Below are 21,858 nucleotides of genomic sequence, written 5' to 3'. Positions count from 1 at the left end.
GAAACCAGGCCGAGTCCACAATCAAAACATTGTCTGAAAACTTTAACTAAACCAATGACAATATAATGAAAACAACGATGACGACGCCAGAGCCGCCGTCGTTAAAATTTGTGACTGTTATATCCTGATTCACACAAACTTGTGCTCCCCTGTAAGGAGGCAGAATAAGAGTAAACGACAGCAGAATAGCATATATACAACCAAGTATGATGGAAAATATAGTAAACAAAATAAAAGGTAAGTGATTCGATAGATAGATTAATAAAAAAAATAAAATTCAGAGCCCAAAAAGAAAGGAAAATATTTTATTGTTTTTTTTAACAATGAAGAGCCTAAAATATTTTGAGTGCCTTCAATGAAAAGCTATCCACTATAAAAGTCAATTGATAAAGTCAGAACAAGCCAAGAATAATTAAACTCTGCCATTTTTGTTTCAAAGAATCTGGAATATTGGATCTAAAACTGCATTCATATTTTAGTGTACGTTTAATTTCCCCGCACAATTTGTAAGAATGAGATATCTCTTCGCTTCTCTCTGTGACATTCGAGATAATATTTATTTTATCACGTTCAGGCAGTAGCTGATTCCTGAATTTCTTATTGTAAAGACATATTCGAGGTACATTTCTTATTCTGTCTCATTTATCAACGTTCCCCAAAGTTTCTGTGATTGGGTTTGACTCTCTGGAGACCGAATATCTCTTGGATCTCTGTTAGGGCATTTGGGTGTCTGGATGTATAAACTCTCTTGAGTCCCTGTGAGGGCGCTTGGGTGTAAAAGGCCTTTTTCCTCATAATCTAATTACAGTGTCTTGATTGTCTCCAGATCCATGCGCCTGTAGCTCCACCAAATTTCAACAGAATTATGTTCATGACTCTTTATGACAAATAGATTAAAAGCTGGTTGAATTTTCCGTTATGCAGCTTCTGAAAATAAAATACAATAGTTTGATAATTTATGCTAAAATATTAAAATTCATCATCAATTCTAATGAATTATTTAAACGTTAACTACATTTCACACTCATCGTTATATTATGACATTCAACTACATGGGCCTCGAGTGGCCGAGTGGTCTAAAGCGCTGTCCGTTACGGATCACTGCCATCTCACCTCTGTCTGCGTGGGTTCGAGTCTCGGATTCAGCCAATGTGAGTATGTGAGAAAGATTGCCAGTAGCTTCTCGTGGGTCGATGGTTCTTTCCGGGGTTTTCCGGGGTTCTTGCTCCACCATTAATACTGACCACCATGTATAGCCTATCGTGTGCTGAAAATTGGCGTTAAACCCTACAACAACAACAACAACGTTCAACTACAGCGAAATGGGCACTACATTTCATGCTACTTGCACATTAAATGATTTTTTCCCCTGGAAAATTCTAAACTGACCTTGTAAAACTAATGATTCTATAATGACTCTTCATTTTTGACGTAAAGCTTATTAGACTTCATGTTGCCTACACTTCACTTGATATTATAAGTATCGCAAGAAATGTCAGCTTATTGTATTACGACTCTGTGGTCTTAAAATAAGTAAAAGAAAAGAGCGAGAAGCAACAGGCATTGTAAAATTTTTTAAAAAAAGATATTCCTTCGTACATAAAGTGAAAATGTAGAAACGGAACTCGTGGTATTGCGAATTAAATTACGAATAATACTAGAATTAATAATACAAGTCCTAATGACTAAAGATCTGAATAAACTTTGGTGGTAATCCAAAATAAAACAAATGCTGGAAGTGTTGATGTGCCTTTGTTGGCCCGTGTCGTAGTGATGTGCCAAAAGTCGTTTGTTGAATCACAATAATACAATCCAAGACTATAACCTTATTTAAATTTCAATATAAATCCAATTCACTATTTCTAAGAATGTTACTTTGGGCACTTTGTATTTCCAAAGAAGAATACTTGAATTAAAGAATGTGAATAAATTAATTTTAGCCCAAATGAAATAATGGACACAATAATAATACAACTGATTCTGCTTAAATAATTTCCTGTAAACAAGATTTCATATATGACCTAAGTCACAATTGGCATTTTCTAAAAACAACTATTGCCTAACGGAAAATTTCATTCTAGAAGGTTGTTTATAATATAAACTCTTAGTAATAACACTGGTCAACAGTGAAATCATTACTGACTTGAAAAGGCCCTAATCTGTAGTATTTTGGTGTGCCGAAAACGAATATAACCGTGAAAAATTTGTATTGGCTCTCGTTTTGAAGATATTCATATACCTCATTTTCTATGTTTCACTGTGTAAATTTCTCCAGTAGGACTGCAGCAACATCCGGAATAATGATGTAACATTGCATAATACCATCATGCTCACATCATCCACAGTTGATTGCATCATTTTCTGATGCAATGCAATACTAATGCCATGCGGCTGCTGAAGTAAGTTGACGTCAGCAGTGTACTATACATGTGTAGGCCTATTATACTAATGCCAGGCGGCTGCTGAAGCTGACGTAAGCAGTGTACTATATAAAGCCCAATCAGATAGGTTCAGCATTTAAAATATTTTAGACGTTGTGCGAGACAGTTCAAGCTACTGTTACATAAAACTTATTATTTTATCCATTTACGTACAATAAAGAACAGTAATGCCTCGAAAGTGTGTTAATACCGCGGACAATTTTTGCTATATTTGTGGGGAAGTGACATTTGCCAACCAGAAGAAAAGTATCAATTCTCAAGTGAAGAAGGCATATCATCTTTACTTCGGATGCAAGGTTGGTGACCAAGACAAGCCTTGGGCTCCGCATATATGCTGTGCTACATGTACAACACAGCTTTCACAGTGGTTGAATTGCAAAAGGTCATCAATGCCGTTTGCAGTCCCAATGGTGTGGAGAGAGCCAAGCAACCACCTAAATGACTGTTACTTCTGCTTGGTTCCTCCTCTTTCCGGCGGAATAACGAAGCGAAAGAAGTCGAGAATAGTCTACCCAAACATTCCGTCTGCATTGAGACCAGTTCCACATGGTGAGGGACTTCCTATTCCAGAACCTCCAGCAGAATATTCTCTTGATTCATCTGACGAAGACAAAGGTGAGTCGACCTGTTCTTCTCCTGGTCCATCAGCATGCAGTGATCCAGATTTTCACTGTGGTGCATCATCAACCCCACACAGAATAACACAGGAAGAACTAAATGACCTGATTCGTGATTTGGACTTATCAAAGAACAAGGCAGAATTGCTAGGATCAAGACTCCAACAATGGAATCTTCTAGAAGAAGATGTCACAATTACTGCATATCGAAAGCGCCACCAGCAATTGGAGCCTTTCTTCAGAAAGGAAAGTAATCTGATATTCTGTTCCGATATTGAGGGCCTCATGAATGCTTTAAAAATCACTCATGACCCACAAGAATGGAGACTATTTGTGGACTCTTCGAAACTGAGTCTCAAGGCTGTGCTTTTGCACAATGGAAACATTCTTCCATCTATTCCAGTAGCGTATGCTGTCCACATGAAAGAGACATACGATAACTTAAGGCAGCTACTGAATTCCATTGAGTATAACAAGTACAGCTGGCACCTCTGTGGTGATTTGAAGGTAGTTGCCCTTTTAATGGGACTGTATCAAGGATATACAAAATACATGTGTTTCTTATGCGAGTGGGATAGCCGAGCAAGGGAAATGCACTACATGAGGAAGGAATGGACTCACAGGCAGAATGTAGCCATTGGAGAGAAGAATATCCAACACCCAGCTCTGGTTGAGGCTCAGAAAATCTTGCTACCACCCCTTCACATCAAACTAGGTTTGATGAAGAACTTCGTGAAAGCCATTGACCGGACTTTGCCAGCATTCCGATACCTGCATGAAAAATTCCCTCGACTCAGCGAAGCAAAGATTAAAGAGGGAGTTTTTGTGGGTCCTCAGATTCGAGAGCTTTTCAAATATGACCGGTTCAACAACTTGCTGGAAGGTGACGCGAAACAAGCATGGAATGCTTTTCGCCTAGTTTCTACGAACTTCCTCGGAAATGTTAGGGCAGAAAACTATAAGGAACTAGTAGAAGACATGTTGATGAAGTATAAGAAACTTGGCTGCAATATGTCTCTAAAGATTCACTTCCTTCATTCCCATTTGGATTTCTTTCCTAGCAACTGTGGTATTGTTAGTGATGAACAAGGCGAACGTTTTCATCAAGATATCGCAACAATGGAACAAAGATACCAGGGAAAATGGTCCACTACAATGCTGGCTGACTACTGCTGGACACTCCTCAGAGATGCTCCCGAACAGCTGTACAAGAGACAGGCGAAGAAATCTAAGATGTAGTCAATGACTTGATTTTTTATAGGTAGGCTATTACAGTTGACCTTTTACTATTGGAATGCATTTCGTTATGTAAACATTAATTTCTTGCAGATTACAAAAAAACTAGAGCCAATTTTGCAATTTGACTGTCATATTCGTGTTCAGCACATAAAAATTGATAAGAATTGACTAATTTTATTTCAGTAACATGACTTTTGTAAAAATTTGTTGTCCAGTGTAATTAAAGTTTATTACTAAAATTACAATAACGGTAAATACAATGTCCTTGACTCAGACAAAGACAGATATGTTTACTTCTATTACTAATGATCCTAATACTAAACCCATTGTCATAGAGACAATATTAGCTACGCATTAGTTGTTTACATAATTAAAAATTCAATTATTCAGGTCAGGCAGAAACTGAACTTGATCTTGGACATGGTCAAGTCCAAAATACAATTATCCATAGCATATTAGGAATATTAAAAAAAAACTAACAAACAATGCAAATTAAATATACATAAAAATTGCGTAAAGTAACGATTTACATAGATCATAGCACAAAGTACCATATTCCGTTTTAAATGTAGGTCACAGTGGTGTACTGTCGATTAAAATCAACCAGGCTGGCGAATGTAGTGAGACGTGGACATCTATGTATTTCTATTTCCTACAGAGTGAAGTCTCCAAACTTTTCTCCCGATTTTATTTATTCATTCTATGAGCCAGATATATTCAAGTGGAAACATGCATGCATATATATATATATATATATATATATATATATATATATATATATATATATATATATATATATATATATATAGAGAGAGAGAGAGAGAGAGAGAGAGAGAGAGAGAGAGAGAGAGAGAGAGAGAGAGAGATACAAGATTGAGTGGTTTTGTTAAAAGTCGGCCTAGTTTGGTAGAGAGACGCTTTACAAGATTGACTGGTTTTGTCAAAGTGGCCCTAGTATGGTAGGGGGACACTTTACAATATTGACTGGTTTTGTCAAAGTGGGCCTAGTATGGTAGAGGGAAGCGTTACAAGATTGACTGGTTTGTTAAATTGGGCCTAATTTGGTAGAGTCCCTTTACAACGCTGACTTTTGTCTGACGCTTCTCCAAAACTTGATTTACAGTCTAACGTTCCTATTCGTGTGGTAAACAAATAATCTCACTCCGAAATCTTTACAGGAAAGATTTATTAAGACTCACAACAGCCGCATCAGTTATCAGACATGTGATAATTTTGACAGCGACATGACACCATTAGCACTTTTCTGTTTGTGTCTATTCTGAAAGCTATTGCGTCCTTCCTTTGTCCATTCTTGTTTACTTTTTATGATAATTTTTTTCCGAACATGTATAAATAATAGTAATATTTAACGGCGCTGTTACATATTAAGTTTAGACTCCAAATTTCGCTTCCTAAGGACCACCACAAAAGATGTCACTGGCTGACCCGATGACGAATATCAAGCCCGCACCCTTCTGCTTGTTGCGAAAGTATTATATTTGAAAGTAGTTGATAGTATGTAAGATAAGGTAACTTAGAAATAATCACGTAAAATAAGTCTGTCGTGGCTCTGTAACAACAGATGATCAGTTTTAAACCTGCATATAATATCAGTGAATGGGGGCGATTTACGGACAATGGGACTTCCATGTTAAAAAGTGCCGCGGCCCATTACGGACAAGAATAGGAGTAGGGCGATATACGGACAAGGGAAATTTAACATGGGAATGTATAGAGACAATGTATTTTACCTGTCTACGGACAATAGGAATTGGAGAGGGGTGACGTCACGATACTGGATACTGGGGAAACAATGGTAACAGTGTTGCAAGGGGCTGACCTCAATCGGGCGGAACAGTGTGGCAAGAGGCTGACCTGAATACGCGCTACTCTAGAGACAAATATAGGCATATAAATAGAGACGTGGTTAGAGACATAGACAGAGACATAGACATACGTAGATTTATCGACATAAATCTATCAAACTAACAACTATACAACAGGCTAAAAAGAATTTTAGGCAAGAGAAAATAGATATCTTTTTGATACAGTGAGTGGCCCTGAAAAGGGCCTTTGGGCTTTCTTCTTCTTCTACTGTCTTCTTTTCCACCAGTTCCTTATATTCTTCACTACATTTTTTGTCTTCTTCCTCTTCTTCTTTTCCTGACCCACTTTCATTATTTTCTCATTGTATCTTCTTTTCTGTTTTTATTCCTCCAGATCCTCATTTTCTTCTTTCTCCTGTTTTATTAGGTCTCCTAATATTTCCTTCCGTCTCTTTACATTACTTATTTCCATGTTGAGCCTGTGCGGACTATAAGACCCATACTCCATTCTGATAAGCATCTCTTCCACCATCCCTATGGTATCCACCACCTCTTGTAGCTTCTGCATGCTATCAATGTCGTTCGTTTGCCATCGTTTTGAAAATTCGAAGCTGAATTGCGCGATTGACGAACTCAATGCTTTATATACCTCGAACACGGACGTGAAGGAAAACATCCCCTCAAGCTAACTACCCATATCACATACCGAACAATCCACAGAGATTAGAGTGCTAATCGAAAATATTTTTTTTATACACACCAATACATTAATACCAACAAAATCCAAAATGCTTCATACTAACAGATAGTGGAGAAGGTAAGCTTTTATTTACAAAAACACATCATTACCTACAATCACACCAGTCAAGTCAGCTAGTGTATTTAGCCACAATACACCACTTTCACACAAAACAAATACTCACGAGAGTAGGGACATGGGGTTTTAGGGGAGAAAAGACACACACACGTACGCGCACGCACACACACACATTCTATCACATCAGTAAATGAGTCATTGTTTATGGTTACACTACTCCACTTTCACACAAAACAAACACTCAAGAGTGTAGGGACATGACTCTTTTGTTAAGGGAAAGACAAATACACTCATACACACACAACCAGCAAACACAAACATATGATTGGCAACTTAATCAGTCTCTCATTTCTAGAGATCTGGTTAGCCCTGAGAAGGGCTGTTATTTAAATTCCAAATGCACCTTTCAATGATGACATCTCCCAGGTCTAACCCCACACACACATATCCTACTCCAATCCTGCTCCCAATTGATTGTTGCTCTTGGGAGTGAGGAGGCAGTTTGATTGGTTTCAGATCCCCAATCTTCAGTTTGCGAAATTTTAAAGTCTCTCTCCCTTACTATTCCTCCTGCCTGCGAATTCTGCTGTGGCCTCCTTAATTGCTGGGGATGGTGCAGCTCCCACTCTCATCGCTGCCTCTCCAACGAGCCGTCCCAATTTTCGATTTGAGGGACAGCGGGTGTTGGTAGTGGTAGTATTAGTGGTACTTGTCGCTGGGGCGGTGTCCTCACCATGAGTTTGACTTCACCCGTTTGCCTCACGACGAGGTGAGGCAAAATTGTTTTCCTCTCCTCTTCTCTCTTCTTCTCCTCTTCTTCAGTGTTGACTTCTTCCTGGATTACCTCCATAGTCAGCTCATCCAATAGGCGCCGGGCATATTCCAGGTGCATCTGGAGCTATATCAGTTTGGAAATTCTACTCATTTTCTTCTATCTTAACTAGTCAACGATGGGTAGCCTGACTGACGAACGCTCCGATTTAGATCCCTGAAGCACGGACGTGAAGGAAAAACACCCCCTTACAAACAAACTAACAATACCCATACCACAATCAAAATGTGGAACGTGCGGACCTAAAAGAAACACTCACTTTCATTTTTTTCCCACAAACACACTTTATTAGCATCCATACATACAACCCTAAAACAAACACACACGCTATCCTAGAAGCCAGGGAAACGAAGTGTTTATATCACACTTCTATTTTTTACTTACAGACAAAAACAAATACACAGATTTTTGACAATTTGACTACTATCTCTTTTCTAGACTTTTAGGGTAGCCCTGATGAGGGCTGTTTTGTTTGGGGTTGTGACAATCTCTTATCGTCTTAGATTGCGTCCCCGTCTGGATGCAAGCATTCCCATAGGATAGGGCCTGCTTCCTCGGCAGGAGAACTCCTTAGTGTCCACAAAGCCTCTTTCTGGCTCCTGCTGATGTTGTTGTTGTTGTTGTTACTGCTGCTGATGTTCTCTTTGCTGCTTCTAAAGACTGTACTTCTCGGTCCATTCTTCTTCCTCCTTTTTTATTTCTTCTTTAAAGACCTCTTCTATCAGGTCTTTTGTGCCACTTTCAGCATCCTGACATTTTCAATTTCTTCAGGCTTTGGCATCATGATTTGCCTGATACGATGAAAATGAACGGGGGATTCATTCAGTTTAGCTAATTTGGAAGTCATCTTCACAGGCTGACGCATCATTTGATTGCCAGACTGGAGAACGCGTCGCTTTATATATCTCAAGCGTGGACGCTATAGAAAACATCCCTGCGAGTTTTGGTAGGAACGCTATAGCTCATCTCATGTAGATGGAAAGAGAGAAGTGAACGAGCATATATAGTGATAAAAATATTTAAAACAAACCACAAACAATGCTTTTTATAACATTTTTATTCAACCAACTAACCATCAACAAATAAATAACATCAACACATTTTGTTTCAAATAAAAAAAATTGATAAGGTTGAAAACGCTGTGAAGTCAAGTTAGACTTCCACTGATGAAGGTCATTTGGCAATTGATGTACACTACGTTTCCTAGCTAAAGACAAGAGATATCCATAATGGTCACTAGACCATCTATCTACTTTATGATCGTTTCTAGAAGAGTCACAATCAAAGTAAGTCACTAAATGCTCTAAGGGATATCCAAGACGACGTTGATGAAGAACATACACACAATATTGTCCACACACCATGGAATCTGTGCCTTGTAATTTCACATTATTGAATCGTGTCGTCTAGGCATTTCTTCTCATAAAGTCGATGATGTCGTCTTCCAAAGGCGGTAATCCATATGAATCAAAATACTCCACACACGTATCGTGGGGAAAGTAGACGGCTACCCAGTGGATTCCTAGGAGATGACTGTCGTCCGTAGTGATGGCATAAGCTTGATGGTCTTTAAGTTTGCGATGAGGATGATCATCTTTAGCGCACACGACAGGATTCCAAGAAGTGGTGTACAAACTGTTTTTCAAAAAGTAATAAAGTTCCCAGATATCCATTTTGTTTTGTTTTTACTTGTTTCACAGGTAATGATAAGTCATTAATTCAATCCAGACTTTTTGCTTGAAAATCTCTGTCAAGTAAACGTCTCTTCGCTTCGTCTCCGTACTCTTTGCCAAAAGAGATTCAATGCGACGGATCTCCAGTGGAGTCATTGGACGGGAGGAATGATCACGCAAGTCTGTATACCACTGATGCAACACTGCTTCTTCCAAGATGAGACCCCGAGTGTCATCCAGATATTCGTCCATTTTTTCTTCTTGGCTCATCATCAGACATTGATCGAGTTGAATTTAACTGGGATGATCGTTTTGACATCCACAGCAATGTTTCTTGGTCAACCCTGTAATTATTTCTGCCAGGTATTTGGCAAAACAGGAGAGAAAATGCTGTTCTTGTTCTGGCCATCTGGATATTACCATCACCTCTTCGTCTTTGTCTTTTGGTTCTGCTTCCGAGATATCCTTCCATTCCATTTCCAAAGAGTCTCCACCCTTCAAAGAGGGACAAGCGTCTTCCATAGCTTCCAATAGTCTAGAATGACTTCTCTCATTCTGTTGACTTCTAGGGTATTGTCGAATTCTGCATACAAGATGACGTTCACCATGTTGGGTAGAGCTTCTGCAAACTGAAGTTTCACAAGCTGTTGGCCAGATTTTATAGGGTGGAAATGTGCATCGTCGCTGCCTTGGTCTGGAGTGAAATCAAAGGACCACAATGCGTAGCCTAATGCACAGTCGTCGTACGAAATGTCGTGGCTGGTGTAGTTCCCTAACTGTGCCGTGGTTTCGTACAGGGACAATTACGATTTCAAGTAATTCTTCTGGGTAAACTTTAGGTTCGAAGGTCTGGTACACATGGTCTTGCCATCGCGACTGACTTCGACCTTGGACACTCTGTAGTGTTTAAACTCGAAAGAATTGGCAGTGACGGCTCCGTTGAGGGCTTCGCTGCTGACGATACCAATGATTAAACGTTTGGATTACTGTCCTTGGAACAGATGATCTTTGATCTTGGATCAGAGTCCAGCGGCAATGGTGGTTTTCACTTCCACGCGTCGTATCGGATACTTGGCGGTCGTTCTGCTCAAAGTGTGAATGATGTCGTTTCCCACTTTAGGTAACACTTCTACGAATCGCACGTAGAGTCTGGCTTCTTGGATGATGGATAAACACGGTCGTTGTGCCATTTTGCCCCACAAACAATCTTTAACATCACTTTGGCAAACGATCGCCTTCCTTCGTTTTTCTCGATGTGATCTAAATTGATGCACTCCTGCTCAAAGTATTTCTCTTTGAATTTATCTTGATCTTCGGGAATCTGGCACCAGGAAGGATAGTCACTGGCTTTTTGTTTCAATTTCAATAAGGCATCCACGTAGTCTTCAAAAATGCCTTTTTGAGTCTCGACACCCTTGTGGTACTATTTTGTCTTGGGAAAGTGATAAATGCTGTACAATTCTAACAGTTGGTATCCCAGGTCCAGAGCTTTAAACAATTCTACGTTAACCCACGCTTCTGTCAAGGCGCGTTATTCCTGGGTGTGATGACAAGTTTGGCCTTTGTTGCCTGTTTCGGCATAAGGGAAACATCAGTTTTTCTTGGCAATGGTGAGGTAAAACGGGATGGTACAAGTCCGTGGGAGGCACGACTTGACATTTAATCAATTCTTCGCATTGTCGAATGTTGTCCACGTCGATGTGTTCCGCCAGCAAATGTGGGTGCCCTGCTGGAAAGTGACAATATTTGGACACGTAAGGATACAGTGGACACAAGTCCAAGTATTTGATTTCTTCTCCTTTCTCCTCGTCGGCGTGGTACAGCAAACAGGTGACATTCGTCCGTCCTCCAAACAAACTGTCCCGCTGGCTCAGAGGGTCCAGTAACTTGTAACTTTCCACAATACGTTTAAATTCGGGATCGGTTTTCAAACGGTGATCGTACTCGTGTTCCCACATTTCCACGACTTGGTATCCTTGCTGTTCTAACTTTAACCGTCGCTGACAAGTGCCCTCGTACAAGTCTTCTATGGTACGTTGTAAAACTGATTTTGGGTGTACCGTTGAGGGTAGCAGATCGGACATCCGTAAAATAAGCAACCGTTAAACTCGTACACGATGTTAGGGTTTTCTACGTCCCAGCCATCCACCGAATACGTTCCGATGGTCTTTTCACCTCCTCCGTTGCGGGCGTGTTGGATCCATTTGTCTTCCTTGTCACATAAGTAATGTTGCCAGCGTAGAGCTTTGACCGAGTATTTGGCGTTTGAAAAAGTTTGGCGTTTGAGAACGAATGACAGACAGGGTCTTCTCGGGCATGAATCGTTTGCGATACGCTAAGAAACACGCTTTGGCAATGGTGCAGGCATTTTTCAAAGGATCGATCCCTCCATGCTCCATGAACAATTCTCGAAATTTTCCGCAGGATCGCAGTAAAATGTCCACGTCGAACGACATTACTTTAAGATTTCTTCCTGAAAGTCGAAGGGGTCCAAAGTGTGAGTTTGGTAATAAGCATAGATAGCTTCTCGTTGTTCGGTGCGCGTGTTTTCGGGGTCATAGTAGTGAGCATCAAGCAAATGGGGTAGAACGGTGTGTTGATTGGCTTCGGTCTTAAAAAAGTGTGGAAAATAACCTTTGGCCATTTCTGGCATTCCAAATGTTTTAGGCATTGGACTCAAAGGCATGGCTAAGTAACTCATCGAATCTTTAAAATGCACTTGTCCCACTTGCATGGAAAGATGACTTATGGCATTCGGTGCTTTATATGTATAGTGTTTCAGAAGAAACTGTCCATCGTATCCCGAGAAATGAAATTGTGATCCATCACCGTGACATAGCGATGGCAATCTCCGTAACTTTCGATGTCCTCTTGACTCCACGTTTCGTCGATAGGGTCTAAGATCCATTGGGCAAAATTTGTCACCGTGTTTGGTCTTCGAAAGATTTGTACACGTCCTCCAGGAATCTTGTTTCAGTGAAGGCAATGACTAAAGATAGGCTCTTGGATGCACTTCCCGCATGCTCGATAAGCCACACAGATATTAGGAATGTGAATGACAGTCTCTTGCGTGCATTCGAAATCGAAAAAGATGAAATTCCCTTTCTTCTTCTGGTCAACTTCTTCCTTTTCCTGTTGAGGTTGGTATTTTTGAATGAAGCATTCGTGTTCCAAGTCCACGGTTTGGTGACAAATGCAACATCGTTTCTTTCCTAAATATACGTGCGCCTTGGTACTGTTGGTACGTATGCCTTGTCCACAAGTCGGTAGTTTACTAGCACTTCTCCGCTGTCAACATTGCGTCTTCAGATGTTGTTAGTAACAGGTTGGGCTGACAAAAGGTCGCTGATAAGCTGGGCAATGCACTCGTTTTTGTCCTTCGCCAAGACAGGGTTTAGAGGCCAAACATCCCTCACATTTCGATCCACAATGCTTGTGTTGCTCTCGATTGTTCAAGCCATAGTCACATTTCTCAATAATAAATGTATCCCAGGAATACGGAGATACTGGTAATATCAAAATGTTCATCGTGATGATAGACGTGAAATTTTGAAATTTTTGCCTCGAAACAACAGAGGTCCGCGCACTTCTTGAGGGTGCACTTTCTAGGTGTAACGTGGAGCCAAGACGTCTTGCAATTTTTGCATTTCACGAATGCCACAGGGTGTGTCTTTGGATAGGCCTGCTTGCTGTAACAGGAGTTCTGCTTCTCTTCGTTGTTTGGCTCGGTTCGATGTTTGAATAGTTTGCCAGGCTCTTTACCATTCTGCCGTGTCGTTCTTGTCGGCATACGTTCGTCCCACCAAGATGGCTCAGGCTAAACACAACTTATCTTGAGGGTTTTCAATTCGGACGATGCAGCACTTGATTCTACTAAGGTCATCCAACAATAACACCTTTCTGTGTTGTCCCACCCCTTTGGGAAGAGAAACGCGAGTCATGTGCAGTGTCGCTTTTCCATCGGTGATGTGAAACTTGTCGTTGGATTGCTGCACGTGTTGAATCTTGTCGATGACTTTAGATGTCAATTCTGCAGGGCTGCTAAACTCGATCCAAACAGGTGACCTCAGACTGTCGTGATAAATGGAAAGTCTCAAGCAGTCGTCTTCTTTGGCTTGACATTGTTGTTTCAGTGTGGTTAACAAAGAATTCCACACATCAGTGATCAACCCGTTTTCTCAGGCGGTAGGTCGGACTTGAAATCTTTAAACTTCATGCGGAAATAATTTTCGAAGGATACCGACAGTGGACTTTGGTTTGGCGTAGACTCATTGGGTCTGGATTCTGGCTCACTCGTGTCATCTTCAAAATCGCTGACGTGAATTTGAGCCAAGACTTCAGCTACTATGCGATGCGTTAGGTCACGTTTCTGTCGCTTTCTTTCTTCTTCTTTCTTCACGAAATGGTGCAATCACTTCATCTTGATTGCAAAAGGTCAAATGACTACATTTTAAACTTCATGAAGTACCATCAATTTTATTTTATGGGAACCATATATGATGATGCGTCTCACGAGAACCCGAGATGACAACCTTTTCATCAGTGAAAATGATGCATATAAATAAAAGGCTGGACCGGGGAGTACTGTGTCTTCTGTTATAATTGAGAACATTTGTGTTCTTAACAACAAAAGGGAGTGACTAAATCTAAGTTTTACGTTCTTCTTAAGTTATCATGTGTCACCAAATTTAAGTTGATGTTCTTTGCTCCATCAATCATGAAATATTTTGCCACACAGTCCAATTAGATAGACACCTGAAGAGGAATGACACTTGAAGCTGCTGGCAGACAACAAGGGGATGTACAGGGAGGGGGAAAGCTACCTATAGAATGCGGTCTTGGACACCAAAGACAGGGCATAGAAATGTAAAAGTGGTGGCATCAGTTATTTCTCCCATTAGATCATGGATATCCATGTATACTGGCTGCTGTTACACATGTATGATGACAACATTCTAGACATGTTTAAAACTACAGACATGTCCTACACATTGTCCATGAAAAAGCCCTTCTGACAAAGGACAACTGGATAGAGAATGGTACAAGGCTGGTAAAACTCGAAACCACCAAACTAGATATCAGAAACATTCCACATATCATCTCTTTTTCACCTACTGCACTAATAATTATCATGAAGGGTCAATCCCCCTTATGTTTGAAGTGTAGACATCTATACAAAGACTGCTCTCAGAAAAGGCTAACATATGTCAAAGCAAAACCCGCAAATCACAGTGGACCTATGCCTCCCAGCCATCACTACAAATAACAGAAACAACAACTACAACTGAAACCTCTTAGCAGCAAATTCCGACCCAAGCAAACAACCCGGCCCCAGCACCCCCTACAGGCTTAGAAGCCCCAGAGCACCAAAAGAAAACAACCCCTACCGAGTTAGACTTTCAAAGTTCTGATTCAGACAAAAGAGACCTATTTGACATCAATAAGGTAACAAACAAAAAGGCCAAAATCAAAATACACAGTGCTGAAGAAAGTGATATGAACACATAGTGAGTTTTCTATTCTTTTAACAATTAAAATTGGATAATGACCAAGGAATATGCATGACAACAAAATAATATATAAAGGAAAAGACGATTTTTCGTCAGTTTAGTAGGGCTTGATTCGGGGGCTACTAGGCTTATATCCTATGTTAATGTGATTGGGGAACATATTTGAAGGAGAAATATCTCGTCACGGCAAATGGAGTGAAGTAACATGCCAAAGGACATGCCACATCATCCTGGTCTAGGCACCCTGTACGGTAAGATAACCCTTGATCCACTAAAGAAACATTTTCTAATAGAGATATCCAAGTTGTTCTTTTAACATTTACAGTAAGACTGGTCTTGTAAAACCTTGTAGATAGGACATCTACCAACAAAACTGGTTTCTCAAGGCTCACCATACAAATGATTAATATGGACTCATGATCATTAAATAATGGGCAACTGTGCATACATAAAAATTGTTTTGTCTGGAGTAGAGTTGGTAATTGAGTTTTTAAGTACCAAATGTATTTATTCATTAGCCAATTATTGGTGAATACTCCATATATATGGATGAGAATAAGACTAGAATGTATATTGCTATCTCTACGGCTTCAGGAACATTTTTCCTTCACCTGTATAAATTAGGAACTGTTTAATATAAATGGTTGAAATTCTGTATACTTAACTAGTGTCACTAGAAGATGTGTTCCATTGAAAAATTTGGGGCCCATCTTCAAGGTCGAGGTCTTATGTATATGCTATGGCTACATTTGTTTCTGCTTTAGCAGTGTATTTTAAAAGCTATTAGAAGTTAACATGGTTAACTTGTGTTTCATTACCTTATAGCATCTCATTTATCACAGTCAAGTTTTTATCTTCAAGGTCAAGGTCACTGATAAAGTTCTTCCAGTGATATGCAATTTACTCTAATGCAATTTGAAACTAACTTGCTTTTTTTCCATGTGTGCCTAGTTACTGTATAGCTCTGTCACAAAGATTACAGTATCACTAAAAACTTTTAGTGACCTCTGCATGGTAGGTAGGGATAAATAAAACTTTTCCTTAATTGGCTTATTATTATTATTATTATTATTATTATTATTATGTGCTGTCATTTCTGGAGACTCACAACTCTAATGATAAGCAATGCTGTTAATTTGTGAACAGAAGTTCTCATTAAATACATTTTAAATATTACATTAGAGAGAAGAAACTACTTCCAAAACAATTATGAGACTTTATCAAAAACTACTTTATTGTAACTAGTAAACATGTATGCTAAACATTAATTACACTTGTTCTTTGTCCTTTCTGTTGTGAGCAAATTTTCGGCATAGAAAAGTAAACATTTCGTAAAATTTTGCAAAATTTCAAGCGTTTTTTTACTAATCTCCAGTCTTTAAAGCAAATCTCCTACATTTTGCTGGAGAGGTCATAACATATTTGCTCGCATCACTGTCTCTTTGATGCATGGTTCATCAGAAAGTTAACACTAAATCTGTCATGGGCTTAAATACGCAACAAACATTGTTCTGTCTGTGGAACAATAGACCCTTTCCAAATCCATGACCTTACATACCAAAAAACAATGTTCTCTCTGTAGAACAATAGACTTCTTATCCAATCCATGACTTAATGTACCAAACAATAAAGTTCTGTTTGTGGAACAGAAGGCCAATTCTCAAGCCATGACTTAACGTATCAAACAATAAAGTTGTCTGTAGAACAATAGACCCCTTCTCCAATCCACGCCTTAATGTTGTTGTTGTTCTAGGGTTTAACGCCATTTTTCAGCACAAGATAGGCTATACATGGCGGACAGTATAACTGGTGGAGGAAGAACCCTGGAAAACCCAGGGAAGAACCAACGACCCACGAAAAGCTACTGTCAGGCTTTCCCACGTACCCACGCTAGCCGAGCCTTGGACTCGAACCCACGCAGACAGAGGTGAGATGGCAGTGATCCGAAATGATGAGCGCTTTAGACCACTCGGGGCCATCCCAACGCCTTAATGTACCAAACAACGAATTTCTGTTTGTGGAATAACAGACCCCTTCTCCAATTCATGGATGAATGTTCCACACAATAAAGTTCTGTTTGTGGAACAACAGACCCCTTCACCAATCCATGACTTAATGTACCAAACATTTCAGTTATGTCTGTAGAACAATAATCCATGACTTATTGCACCAGACAGTATGTTTTTTTTGTAGAACAATAGACCCCTTCACCAATCCATGACTTAATGTACCAAACATTCAAGTTCTGCCTGTAGAACAATAGACCCCTTCTCCAATCCATGACATAATGTACCAAACAATAAAGTTCCATTTGTGGAACAATGGACCCCTTCTCCAATCCATGACTTAATGTACCAAACAGTAAAGTTCTCTTTATGGAATAACAGACCCCTTCTCCAATCTATGATTTAATGTACCAAACAATAGAGTTCTGTCTGTTGAACAACAGACCCCTTCCCCAATCCATGACTCTACATACAAAAATAACAAGCCTTTCTTTTTGTCAAGCCTGACATTTATTTGGTTAAAAAGTATTTAAAAAAACAAATAACATCAACCTTAACCTAGAGAGTAGATAAGCCTGCCTTAACATGCTTCCACCAAACACAAGTAATCTATCTAGATTTTAGTTGGATGAATCATACATAAATCATACTAAATGACTATGTCATGTTTCTTGCCCTTACCACAAAATGGCAAAATATAGAGAAGGCAGAATAGCATTTTCAATATGTTTCTTTCTAAAAGTAAAAATATCAAATATTCAAGTAAAATTGAAATTTTTTTATTCAATGTGATCTCTTTAGATTACACTATATAAGGAAAATGTTGCTTCAATCAGACATATCTAAGTTATAAAGTTATAAGTACATTCAATCATAATGTTACAGTACAAATCAGACCTTCATATAAGGCTAACCATATGCTTGTTTCATTTTCTTCTGCAATAAATAAGGTGTGGATGAATGTTCTTGAAAGTAAGGGATTTTATTTCAGATTTGAAGATATAGTACTGAATATCAGTATCATCAAACTTTAGTAATTTTATAGTTTCATAGACCTGCCAACCCTAATAAGATCGTCTCAGTAAGGCAGTTGATTTCTTTCCATAAGTTTGACCAGTTTTCAGTAAGGCATAAGAAAATATCATGTACAGATATTGTTAAGCTGGAAAACATATATTTAAAAAGTTCAGTATTCCAAACTGATGCATCAATGGTAAACATTATGTTCATCTGAAAGTTTGCAAAGTACACACAGACTTTATTTACCCCTATGCAGCTCAATGGCTTGATGCTATGTCTCAATTTGACACAATACTTGGAATTTTTTTTCCATTGCACATGACACCAGCAATCGTATCTCCAGCCATGTGACATAATAAAACTGACACATGATGTCCAATAAATGTAACTGTGTACCTTCCTGCTTTTATTCTTAACAATCTAAATATTCCTTTTCACTCTTCTGAACTGATTATTAAAATTTTTGTCTTGAATATGTATCAGTAACAAAGTTATAATCAACAGTTTGATGATCAAGTTGCTTTGCATGAAAAAATAGGTGCAATTCAAAGCATCTGAGGTACTACTGTAAAGTTAGTCTGGTTCCCTGATTAATTATACTAAAGCTAATAAGACACCCAGATCCAAAACAAACATGGACAAGACAATTATCTGGATTTTACTGCGACAATAATGTTTCCTGACTTTTTCCTTTTTATTCTGTAAGTCCATATTTTAAGGGTCATTTTCATAAGACTTGTGGCAAAATCTTAAGGACTGGCAGGACTGGTTACAACAAAGATCCCATTTGAAAAAGAAATATTCTGTACCTGTTATGCTTTCAATACCTTGCTTTGTCTTCAATATCACTTTTTACTATAATAAAAACAGTTTAGCAAAACCTGAATTTCCCTAAAGCTCTAATATTTGAGCTCTGCTGACAAAACATATCTGGTTGATAACTAAATCCTTTGCATTTGTAAAACACTCAATATTCCAAGAAAGAATACATAATAAACATGTTAAAAGGTTAAACTTTAAATGTTCACGAAGTTCAATAATAGCTGAAATATCTAATCAGGTCATCTATATATGCATACAAACAGGTTGACCCTTTCAAAATTGGTCCAACCCTGCTGATTCGTTATTGAAACAAAGTTGAGTAAAGGCTTTTCAACTTTTAGTAATGATTGCCAGATTGATGTTGAATGGGCATAATTTGATAAAATTTAAAGGCCTTTATGCCAAAACAATTTCTGCTAAATTTGGTCAAAATCTGTTAAGGGACTTTTGAGAAGAAGTCATTATTTTTTTCTATTTTTAGTAATAGTGGTCATTGTTGATAATGGAGCAGCAGCATCTGTATAAAATTGAAAAGCCATTACGATAGCAAGCTTTCTGTCAAATTTAGTAAAGTTCTGTTGAGCTTTTGAAAACAAGCTATTTAAGGGTTTACTTTTAGTAAAATGGTAGCCGTTTTTTGTAGTGGATCAAAATCATCTGTACAAGTGTAAAAGACCTTCATGCCAGAAAGCTCTATGGCAAAATTGATTTAAATTGATCAAGCATGTTTTGAAATGTAGAAAACAATGAATGTTGACAGATACAAGAATGCACAATGAGCAACATACAGGAGCCAAACCATAAACTCACTTAATCTTATGGCCTGGTGACCTAAATTTTGCATCAATGCATGGCCACCAATCTCACACTTACAAAAGCAAAGCAGAGACCTTTCAGTTATGTATGAGTGATCTAGAATGCACAGAAAACATTTGTCCAACTAAAATGGCCACTGCTTTATACTTATCAAGTGTAAACAATGCAAAAAATGTAATTCAACCCATTAAATTCCTGTTGCTGTCTCAGAAAACAATCACTAAATATGATGATTTGGTGTCAATGTTTTTAATGAAATAAAGCTATATCAGACTGTGTATGTGTGAGTATTGAGGTATTATATAAATATACACATCTTTGTTACCTCTCATGCATACTCAACCAGATATGACTTTATTTTCCCACACTACCAAACAATGTAAATGGTTTTACTATAGATAAGTGTAAATATTTTACATGACACATATGAAAGATGCACAGAGAATTTAATGGAAATTAATCAAAAAAATTAAAAGTAATAAATTTAGATAACAGAATTATGAATTGCACTGCTCCTCTTTATTTATGGTTCTAGGCCACCCTCCTCTTCTAACAAACACAGGAACTTAATGATTCTTTGCTTTTCTTCCATCTGCAGAAAGAAAAAAAATGTTCAAAACTAAAAAGTGGATATGGAAACCATGAAAAATATTTGAACTTTCGTATACACAATTCTGAAACATTACTGGTGCAAAATGCAAAAAAAATTAATATAATCAAAAGAGCATAAAAAGTAGGTCACATTAACTTATTTTTGCAAAAGGTTCAAAGTGCCCTCTAAGATGACTAAACTAATCAAGTTTTATAACTGTAAACAAAGTGGTGTCAGATAACTTGATGAGCCAAATACATAATCAATGGAACATGAAATTAAGTCAGAGACCTACCTTTGCCTTGATGGATAAATACATAATCAATGGAACATGAAATTAAGTCAGAGACCTACCTTTGCCTTGATGGATAAATACATAATCAATGGAACATGAAACTGAGTCAGAGACCTACCTTTGCCTTGATGGATAAATACATAATCAATGGAACATGAAATTGAGTCAGAGACCTACCTTTGCCTTGATGGATAAATACATAATCAATGAAACATGAAATTAAGTCAGAAACCTACTTTTGCCTATGGTAAGATGTACCTTCATGGATAAATACACCATTAAGTTTCATGATTGTACATAGGGTTCTAAATAAGAATTTAACAGACTGAGTACCTTACTCCCCGTTTTGGGATTAACTGCAATTGTTTGATATTCAATGGGGTATTTTGCTAAAACCACGGAACACAAACTTTTAACACAAGGCTGAGTTGTAATCATCAAATCGTTAATCATGATGTTTGGAATGTGTAAAGTGGTTTAAAGACACCAACTACTTCTGAGTCCGTTTCAATATATAGCTCTACTTGAATGAGTTTTCTCACAATCATGTAGTAACATTCAAAAGTACACTGAACATCCAGAATGTATCATGATAGCTTAGTTTATATTGATTGAATGTGTCGTAACAAAACATGAACTTTGTGTAAAAATTTCTTTATGCTTTTTAGTCAATTTATTTATAAAACAGACAGAAATAAGCTGCTTATCTTGAGCTCTGGTACATCCAACAGTGTCACAGAAACTAAATTAAAGGTAAAATCTTAATCTAATCACTGGAGCATGAAAGGTTGGTTACCGTGACCTACTCATGCACGTGGTAAATAGTATGAATCCTCAAAAAATGTGATCAGTGCAAATACAATGGTGTTAGAGAAAGTGACCAAATCCAAGAACTTATAACTGATTCAAACAACAATGAAAACAAAGTTAGAAAATGCTTGGTGGAAAAGCAGCAGCAAATCTATCAGAAAAGTGATCCCTACATCTCATCTGTGCTATAGTGGTAAGAAAATAAAACTGCAAAAGAGTATTAAATTCATTATAAGTACAGCTGATCAGACAATATGCTGTTAGTTGTGGTGTCATAATGTGTTATTTACAATGTTATATAGAAAATATAACATGATTATGTGCACCTAAATAACAGCAGTCATATAGTTAAATTATGTATAGAATAAAATGTGATTTCTCCATAAAGCATTACTAAACAATACCAAAATGATGAACTGCCATGTAACGTTGCTAAAATAAAAATGATTTTCATCTATCATCATAAAAATGATGGTACCATATCCCAAAAAGAAATGTTCTATGCCTTTTAGAAACAGAGAGAAAAACTACTATATTTCCAT

The 21,858-nt window shown here is 38.1% G+C and overlaps 1 protein-coding gene across 3 annotated transcripts in view; it reads right to left on the bottom strand.

Moving 5' to 3' along the window:
- Positions 1 to 291: 291 nt before the first annotated feature.
- LOC149790598 (vesicle-fusing ATPase-like) overlaps positions 292 to 21,858 on the bottom strand; it is a 97,785-nt gene continuing 76,218 nt past the window's right edge. For 2 of the 3 annotated variants that reach the window (XM_089972697.1, XM_089972699.1), the window contains one exon: positions 17,449 to 20,211. In XM_089972697.1, coding sequence (XP_089828823.1) covers positions 20,143 to 20,211 — 69 coding nt within the window. In that variant the 3' untranslated portion in view covers positions 17,449 to 20,142. Of the gene's footprint in view, positions 928 to 17,448; positions 20,212 to 21,858 lie in introns of those variants that run through there. The other variant, XM_089972698.1, reaches the window with a different exon arrangement.

Source organism: Sinohyriopsis cumingii, chromosome 10, assembly GCF_028554795.1.
Source record: "Sinohyriopsis cumingii isolate HCF-2022 chromosome 10, ASM2855479v2, whole genome shotgun sequence".
In the NCBI taxonomy this organism is placed as follows: domain Eukaryota; kingdom Metazoa; phylum Mollusca; class Bivalvia; order Unionida; family Unionidae; genus Sinohyriopsis; species Sinohyriopsis cumingii.
This window is presented reverse-complemented; position numbering and strand designations above follow the sequence as displayed.